Source organism: Engraulis encrasicolus, chromosome 2 (assembly GCF_034702125.1).
Source record: "Engraulis encrasicolus isolate BLACKSEA-1 chromosome 2, IST_EnEncr_1.0, whole genome shotgun sequence".
Classification (NCBI taxonomy): Eukaryota; Metazoa; Chordata; class Actinopteri; order Clupeiformes; family Engraulidae; genus Engraulis; species Engraulis encrasicolus.
The window spans coordinates 1,968,464-1,977,546 of record NC_085858.1 but is presented as its reverse complement, the minus strand read 5'-3'; the positions used below and the strand labels follow the sequence as shown (position 1 = coordinate 1,977,546).

The 9,083-nt window shown below is 42.7% G+C and overlaps 1 protein-coding gene across 1 annotated transcript in view; it reads right to left on the bottom strand.

Annotated features, from left to right (window-relative positions):
- Positions 1-1,722: 1,722 nt before the first annotated feature.
- The window catches only part of LOC134465748 (receptor-type tyrosine-protein phosphatase F-like), a 101,822-nt gene continuing 94,461 nt past the window's right edge, over positions 1,723-9,083 (bottom strand). The window contains exons 14-18 of the mRNA XM_063219588.1: positions 8,130-8,271; positions 5,567-5,752; positions 4,433-4,543; positions 2,810-3,079; positions 1,723-2,033 (exon numbers count right to left, since the gene is read on the bottom strand). Coding sequence (XP_063075658.1) covers positions 2,008-2,033; positions 2,810-3,079; positions 4,433-4,543; positions 5,567-5,752; positions 8,130-8,271 — 735 coding nt within the window. The 3' untranslated portion in view covers positions 1,723-2,007. The remainder of the gene's footprint in view (positions 2,034-2,809; positions 3,080-4,432; positions 4,544-5,566; positions 5,753-8,129; positions 8,272-9,083) is intronic.

Below are 9,083 nucleotides of genomic sequence, written 5' to 3'. Positions count from 1 at the left end.
CTTACATGAAAAATAAGTCACCTTACCACCTTTATAAACCCTGGCCAACGATTTTAACTGTATTAAGCCCCAAAATAGTGGCATAACCCTTTAAGGGGGCATGATGGCTGTGGTGTGTGCAGACTCCCCACGATGTAACCAAAGCCTGTTGACAGTCTATTGACACCTGTTGTCGTGAAAATATTCTGAAGTCCCAAAGGGGGTCCCTGGGTTTGGGAACCACTTGATGAACTTCTAATGACCTTCAGCTTTGAGGAAACCCCACCTTACCCTTGCAATAAGTATTATAAACACACACACACACACACACACACACACACACACACACACACACACACACACACACACACACACACACACACACACACACACACACACACACACACACACACACACACACACACACACACACACACACACACACACACACACACACACACACACCTACCCACCTTAGGCATAGGCCTAAGTATTGCAAACACAAATATAGAGGAAACATAATTCTATCACCGCCGAGTCTTTATTGGAAGGAAACCACCTTTATAATCACCACACATTTAATGTACATGCACATGTAACCTGACACATTATACTACTGACCAAATACTGCTCAGTTTCTGCCATAATAGGGAGCTTGTCCATTTGGAGACAGAGATGTCAGAACTATCCATAGAGACTTCTTTTATGACACTTGCTAATCTGCAGAGTATTTCCAATATTTCCAATTTCCAATTTCAAATGAGGAAAGATGCTTTGGTTTTAAAGCGTCTGCCAAATGCAATGTAGACAGAAATGAAGAAATGAAGTAATTAAAAGGTATGGTTTCATTCAACGATAATTTGACACAATGTCAAAGGTAAGTCAAAGGCAACATACAATACAATTTAGGCCTGTATACAAGCACACACACGTATGCACACATGCAGGCACACACACACACACACACACACACACACACACACACACACACACACACACACACACACACACACACACACACACACACACACACACACACACACACACACACACACACACACACACACACACACAGACACAGATGTCCACAGATCTCGAAACAAAACACTTCAATTTTATCCCATACTGTAGGTCTTAAGTGATGATTCGCAGGGCAACTTTCTGAGCAATTTGTCTGGGCAACAATACAATAAAATGCTGTTTGTGTTGTTTGTTTGTTTTCAGGTTGTGACCAAACTTCTGCTAGCGAACATTATAATTAGGCCAAATCATCGTTTTGGTCCCCATGTAAAGTCTCAAGCAAGAATCATAGTAATTGATCACATAAATTGTTTTTAGTGTAGATGTTTGGGTTGGGGGTGCACGGCTTGTCTTGGGCACAGGTAAGGGGATGCTTTAAGAAAAAAAGGTTAAGAACCACTGTTCGACATCATCCTCTCAAGATACTGAGTTTTACCTTGTGAATCAAACTTTAAGAAGTAGGATGCGTTCCAATATGCGACCTTGCGTCCTCCACTTGTGCTTGTGGCCCCATACCAGGAAGTAAGCCGTCATGATGGCAGCACTGACAACAGCATTATATTTCAATATCTCGCAAAAGCTCAATTGTAACGTCATTTTCTCATTTGCAAACTGGATGGTGAATGAAGAATATTCCCCCAAAAATTGTTGTGGCAAGGCTGACAGTGGGGAAACTATTGTTTTCTCCACAGAGGAGGGGCCAGGAGGTGGGGCGAGGCCACAAGCATAAGTGGAGCACGCAAGGTCGCATATTGGAATGCACCCGTACAGTACAATAACAACGGGATACTTGTAATAAGCCCACAGCAGAGTGAACAAATGCCCTATGATCAGTGAATGGCAAAATCTATTATCTAGTCTCCCCTTTTATACTATCCATTTGAGTAGGCACTGTATGTATTATTCCCAAGTGATACCCCCACAGTCTTACAAATAAAAACAGCCCGGGTCCTCACGGTGTACACAGTCCAGCTGCTGTACACCTCCTCTCTGTCTCCCCCATGTGGTTCACTTGGTACAAGTCACCTCCACACCTAAAAAAGAAATGTATCAAGGTGGGAATGAAGGTTGTAAACAAAATGGACACCGACTCCACAAACCTCTGGAATTCTGGTAGTTCAATACTAGAGTCTTATGTTTTTTTGTCTACTTGAATTTTTTTTCTATTCTACTTTATTTTTATTCTACTTAACTCTTTTTTATTCTACATCCCTTCTTTGCTATATTATCATCCAATGAAACAAAAGTTAGTATACTGGAATGATTTAGCAAACATTTTGTGTCACATCCCAGATGACCATAGATGACCTTTCTGAACCAGGTCAGCACAGCATCACAGGACAAAGCAGGAAGGTGCCTATTGTGATAAAGCCTCTTCATTGACAATCTGGGATTTTACACACTCCAGCCTATGCACCAATCCATAAACCTCACCAATAGTCCAATTTGAACTGCACTACTGTTAATTAAATTGTATAAAAACGTATTGTTTCAGGGCCCATCAGGGTGGTCACTGGTCACACATTAATGCTTTTGTTACATTACACTTAGCTTACACTTAGCTTACACTTAGCTTACAGCGGCTTACAGTTAGTTACAGGGTATTGTTTGCAGTCCCTGGAACAATGTGGGGTCAGGTGCCTTGCTCAAGGGCACTTCATCCATGGCTGGAGGTGTGGGAAGAGGTAAGGGTGGGATACAAACCTGCAACCCTGTGATCTTGAGACCACCTCCCTAACCTTTAGGTCATGACTGCCCCCATTAGGCCACAGCTTCCTCCGTACGCTTTTCATGTACATGAGATGCTTACATTTCACTTTGACTTCGGCCTCTGCTGAGATCGTGCCCAGGGAACTCGTGGCCACACAGGTGTATTTGGCTGACCGTTGCACATTCGTCAGCTCCAACACATTTCGGCCAATTGGCATCGAGTCCTCTGGTGTCAGATCCTCAGACCCGAGCATCCATTTGACGGAGGGCATGGGTGACCCCACGGCCACACAGATGAGGTTGACACTTCCTCCTGGCATGATCTCGTGGTTGGTGGGGAGGATGGAGAAGTGAGGGGGCACTCTGCCCACTGAAGAAGGATGGACAAACACAACACAAAAAAGGTTGAATTGGCACAGGCTTGGAAGTATACATGCTGCAAAGCTAAAGGAAGAAGATAGAAAACAATTGGACATGTACATGTCCCCGGTTCTCTGAAGGAGAATGAGAGAGACATTCCTCTTTCTACGGGAGGTCCCCATCGTATGAGACATCCACCGAAGCACAAGCAGTCCTGTCGGATTTGACGGATGCCTCTGAGTAAACAGGGTCAGTCCTCTGACTCACACTCACGTCAAAAATCATTTAAGAGAGAAAGATATGTCAAATCCCACCCATCCAATGCAAAGGAGTGTGCTCAGAATCAGAGCCATACAGAGGGGAGAGTCGGGCAATCTCCGCTGTGTGCTAAGGCCGACTTCCTCATTAGCAAAATTAGCTGTTTTAGCTTCTCAGTACTGCTCAGCGTTGCGAATGTTAGTTCCTAGTAGTGGGCGTAGCACACAGCAAATGCAATGCGATGCAATGCAGGGAATATGACAAGACTTGCTGTTCGTAGTAATAACTTCAGATAAACATCACAGATGGTAAAACTGTTGTGATTATCACCACCGAGACAGTTGATGGTTTACATATTTGTGGTGATTACCCCGCAGTATAGTTCGTTAGTCCTTATTTTTGGCTGTTAATGTGGTGGTTCTATGTTGAGTCTATGGAAAGACAGCCGCTTTAGGCACAACCTTATCTCGTTGAAAGGCGGGGCTGCAATTTAATTCCTGGTCCTCCAATCGCGTAACTCTCCCCTCTGTATGGCTCTGCTCAAAATTTTGTCTCCTAAGGGGGCGTTGTCCCTCCTTCTTCTTCTCTTTTTGTGATGTTTGCACAAGAAGTGCACTACCGCCATCTACAGCGCTAAGGGGACTCCATTTATTCTCAACCTCAGGACTCCGAAGGTCTCATAAAACGGCGTTCACCCAACATCACATGGATACCGATAAAAAGAACCACCCTGAAGTATCTCTCTCTCATATACGATTCTCTGCTCACGTCCTAATTTAGGCCGGCTTGGAAGTATACATGCTGCAAAGTATTCAAGGATTCAAGGATATTTATTTGTCATGTACAAGCTAAAGGAAAAAGATAGAAAACAACGTGCACATGTCTTTATTAGCCAGTTAACTGTCAAAACCGCTGTCGGGTTAGTCCGTTAGTCTAAAGCACTATGTGGCTTTAGACTAACAATTGATAATGTACTGCACTATTGTGCTGCTATTGTGCGGCTCTCTTCACCTATCAGACCAGAGATCTCCAACACACCTCCTATTATTTCCTTCATCAGATGAGAGTACGAGAACAAAGGGCAAACTGCCAACTCATGTCTTACCTCTCACATAAAGGTTGGCTTTGGCAGAGAAGCGAACACCCTCAGAGTTGGATGCTGCACACTCGTACTCCCCCTGGTCTGTTTCCTCTGAGTTTTCAATCTGCAGAGAACCTAGAGAGTGACACACACACACACACACACACACACACACACACACACACACACACACACACACACACACACACACACACACACACACACACACACACACACACACACACACACACACACACACACACACTTATTATTATTGTTAACACATAATTGTAAAATGGGGGAATCATACGACCTCTGCTCCCTTCCTTGTCACCAATGGTGTTTCACAGGGTGGAATGTTATCTCCTTTTCTTTTTAATGTGTATATCCCCCATACTCAATTAGCGGCCCACAAAATCATTTGATGTATAGATTCATGTGCTGGGTAGATGAGTCACATAACAACCTAACTGCTGTTTTAGCCAGCCCTGGACGTAGCTCTATAAGACTGTTCTCAAGGTTATGGAGTCACTGGCGAACATGCCTGTATTTGAAATAGAGATAGAGCAATATCTGTTCTTCTTCATCTTATTGTTCTTCTGGGGTTTTTTTTAAAAAGCGCCTTTCAAAACTCTCAAGGACACTGTACAGAGAGAAACAAAAATAAAACAATACACATATACACATAAACAGAATTTTAAACTAAAATAAATAAATGAATATGATTTTATATGTGATATGGAGCCCCCTGGGTCTGAAATAAAGAACTGAATTGAATTGAAATTGAAATTACATGTAGTTAAATACATTGGTGTATATTGGAAATTACATTACATTTCACAAGATGGAAAAAAAATGCAGGTGAATGTAGTTTGTAATGTATTTGTGTATTGGTGAATGTATTTGCGATATATACAATATATAACATATAATTATATATAATTGATGTACTGCATTTTGTGTATTTCAGCAATGCAAGACAGATTTATCTACTACAGTGCTACAGTGTATATAAGGCACTTCATACATCATTTGCCTGCGTTTCACCAAACTACGCCCAAGGGCAGCGAAACATACCAACTGGCGAGACTCAGGTTAGATCAATGTGGTTTCCAAAGACATTCATTTAAACATTAGATGTCAGTAAGCACTACTCACCTGATTTCAGCAGTTTGATGCGTCCGCCACTGGCACTGGGATCGACTGGCAGGAAGTCCTTAAACCAGGTGATGACAGGCTCTGGCTCGCCACTGGCGGTACACAGTATGGTGGCTGTATGTGACTGCTCCACCACCTTCAGCTGAGGACCCATATCTATGGTGGGGAAGCCCTGGGGAAGCTTGTCTTTCAGAGAAAGAGCAGTGTTTCAAGTGAGTATAAAATGTTTGTGCTGTGGTTTTCAATCTTTTTTGAACAAATTCTCCCTTGGCCTCATCATAAGCCTGCCAGCGCCCTCTCGACATTATTATACGCCTGCCAACGCCTCCCTTATCATTAAAATACAAAATAGACTAACGGCCTACATCTGCAACTAAGTGCAGCCACTCCCCAACGCTTTCCTCCTCAATGTGCCCCAAAGACTCCCTAATGCTCCCTTTATGATTAAAAATACAAAATAGACTGATGTCCTACATCTGCGACTGTGCCCCAAGGTCTCCCTAACAACCCCATGGGGGGCTTAAGAGCCCCAGTTGAGAAGCACTATGTTAGAGCGTGAGTATACAATGCAAGAGCATGTTTGATGAGCCAATCCAATCAAATCAAAGTTCAAAGATCTAGTTTTAGTGAGGTGTGACATGTCCAGAACACAGGGTTCTCCCAAGTCCTACTGCATTTATTCATGTGGCAACTGCAAATGTGTTAGTGTTCTCTTTGAGCATTTGTCAGAAATGAACAAGAGCAATCAGAGATGGCAACCTGGCCTCCTTGCCAATGGGGCACGTAAGTCACACCCTCTACTTCCTGGTTCATGGGGCATGGTCATTGAGATAAATATAATACAGTATATCACAAAAGTGAATACACCCCTCACAGTTTTTGCAGATTTTTGAGTATATCTTTTCATAGGAAAGCATTACAGAAATTTCACTTTGACACAATGATTAGTGACCTTTCAACAACTTATTTAACCGCTTAAATTTCTTGTTCACTCAGAAAAAAACAAAATACAGCCATTAATGTTTGAACATGTACACACAAAAGTGAGTACACCCCAGAATAAAATCCGGTAGAGAAGGGGCTGTGTTGGCTCGAATCGTCTCGAAATGAAACGAAATGAAAAGGGATTAAAAGGGATGTCATCACTGTGCGTTTCAACCTTTCTTTGCATTGAACTTTTACATTTTGAGTCTGCATATGGCTTAAATAGATTGGTGTGAGATTTGAATGCAATCCTATGGAGAATATCATGATCTGCTTCAGTAGTCACAGTGCATGTTGACATGAATATTTATTTTAGGTGTATTTCAGATTGCCAATGTTGACAGCATTCATGCATCCCCAAACCATGTCAGTCCCACTACCATGCTTGGCTATTGAGAGGATACACTTTTTTTTGTAAAACTCACTTGTTTACCACCACACATGCTTGACCTGATTATGCTGGATACATGTCTTCAGAAATCAGTTTATTAGCCAAAAACCTACCTGTGCAAATCGATTTCTCATAAACCAATAACGGCAATAAACCGATTATGAAAACTGTTTAGGCCTTATTCAGTTTACATGAGCGCTCAAATAAACCGGTAACTCCAAAAACCTGATCATAAATGGTTTATTGATGCACATATAAACAGGCTCTATGTCAGATGCAAATAATGGGCGTGTTTTTGATAGAGCAGTGCTGCTTTTGCTATGCTGTGCGCATGCACACTTTGCCATTTCAATGCATTCTGGTTGCGCATGAGCATGCTGGATGCTGTCTGCTAACTAAATTTAGATGATTCATGCAAAAATATAGATATTTTATACAGAGGTTGTCTGAACATTCTTACCAGAATGCATTGAAATGGCAAAGTGAATATGCACTCTCTGTTAAAGAAAAACCCATGGAGGTATTATAAGACCTGGAGACAGTGAATAAGTCCCGTCCCCATTCATTCCAATGGGTAATGCTAGGCTAGTGAATTCAGCCAAAATTGAATGGATTTTTCAGCTTCCAAAATGGAGTTTCATGGAGCTCAGTTCCGGTACCAGTTTACTCAGCCAATTACGTGCCACCATACTGACTGACTTACGGTTGACCAGAAAGCTGTATGGAAGATGGGCATTGGATTTTCAGAAATGGACGATGGCGTTGTTCGGGGATGCGCATTGTCTTCTAGCCTGCCCAACCACAGACAGACCTATATTAATCGTGTGCCCAACACTAAACTCGTGCATGTGCTGAGAGCAATGGCTCACCCACCAATCATCATGAGCGAAGTGGTGCCGGATATGATGTGAATTTGTGAAAATGGCTACGAGGAAGTGCCTTGCTAATCGGCGAAGCTAACCAGCCAAATCCTGACCCCCTGGCAAAATCAGCCCTGCTCCATCAAAATCGAGCCCAATGATGCGCGCTTGGCAACATCTGTAGGTGACGCAAAACACTGTGGCCAGATACACAGACAGACAGATACATATAGTGGTGGGTCGTAATTTGACACAATTCCACAAGTTTGAAAACACTGTTTGTTTGCATATTTCTCTATGATTAAGGGCATCCTAACTGGGCACTTACCACTAAGTATTGTGAGTTTAGAGGTGACAGATGCTTCTCCTTCTGTGTTGCGGGCCACACACTCATAGGTGTCCTCATCCCGTGTGGCTCTCACAGGCTCAATCCTCAACACAGATCCTGCACCCTCATCAAACTCTATGACCTGAACAACAAGTCCAGAGCACAGTGAGGAGGACAAAACAACAAGTGCAGAGCACAGTGAGGAGGACAAACTAACAAGTACAAACTATACAGTTGGATCCAGAAAAAACAAGACGGGAAAATAAGTTTGGCTGCCGTGTCTAACGCGCACAAAATTGACATGAAATAAGCATCTTAACTCGTTCATGCAAGAATCGTGCCCACACACGCATATCCTGCTGCAAGCATACTGAGGGCCTTACACAGGCGCAAAGTGTCATATATAAGCACCCCATGGACAATGCAAGCAGCAACGTAACACATGTGTTATGTCATGTAAAGTCCTTTCAAATAAAAAATCTTAACATAATCTGCAACATGATAACAGGTTGGCGGCTCAATGGACAATGGAACAATGGAAACGGCGGCCAAATTAAAAATCATCAGAATGGACACCATCATGATTCGTGGCAGTTGCAATACATTATTAACAATAAAGCCCATTTAGAAGAAGGTCTAATAGAAAAGAGTAATTAATGGTCTCACTGGTTGTGTACTGTATGTTTGTTTGCATAAGGGGTGTGTGTTAAATCCCACAAACTGCGGTGGACTGATAAACACAGACACAGTCATTGCAATACCAATCCCAACCCTTTCCAAGGGGCCACTAAATAATATGACTTTGTCAGTAATTTAGACTTGTATAGTGTGTGCGTGTGTGTATGTGTGTGTGTGTGTGTGTGTGTGTGTGTGTGTGTGTGTGTGTGTGTGTGTGTGTGTGTGTGTGTGTGTGTGTGTGTGTGTGTGTGTGTGTGTGTGTGTGTGTGTGTGTGT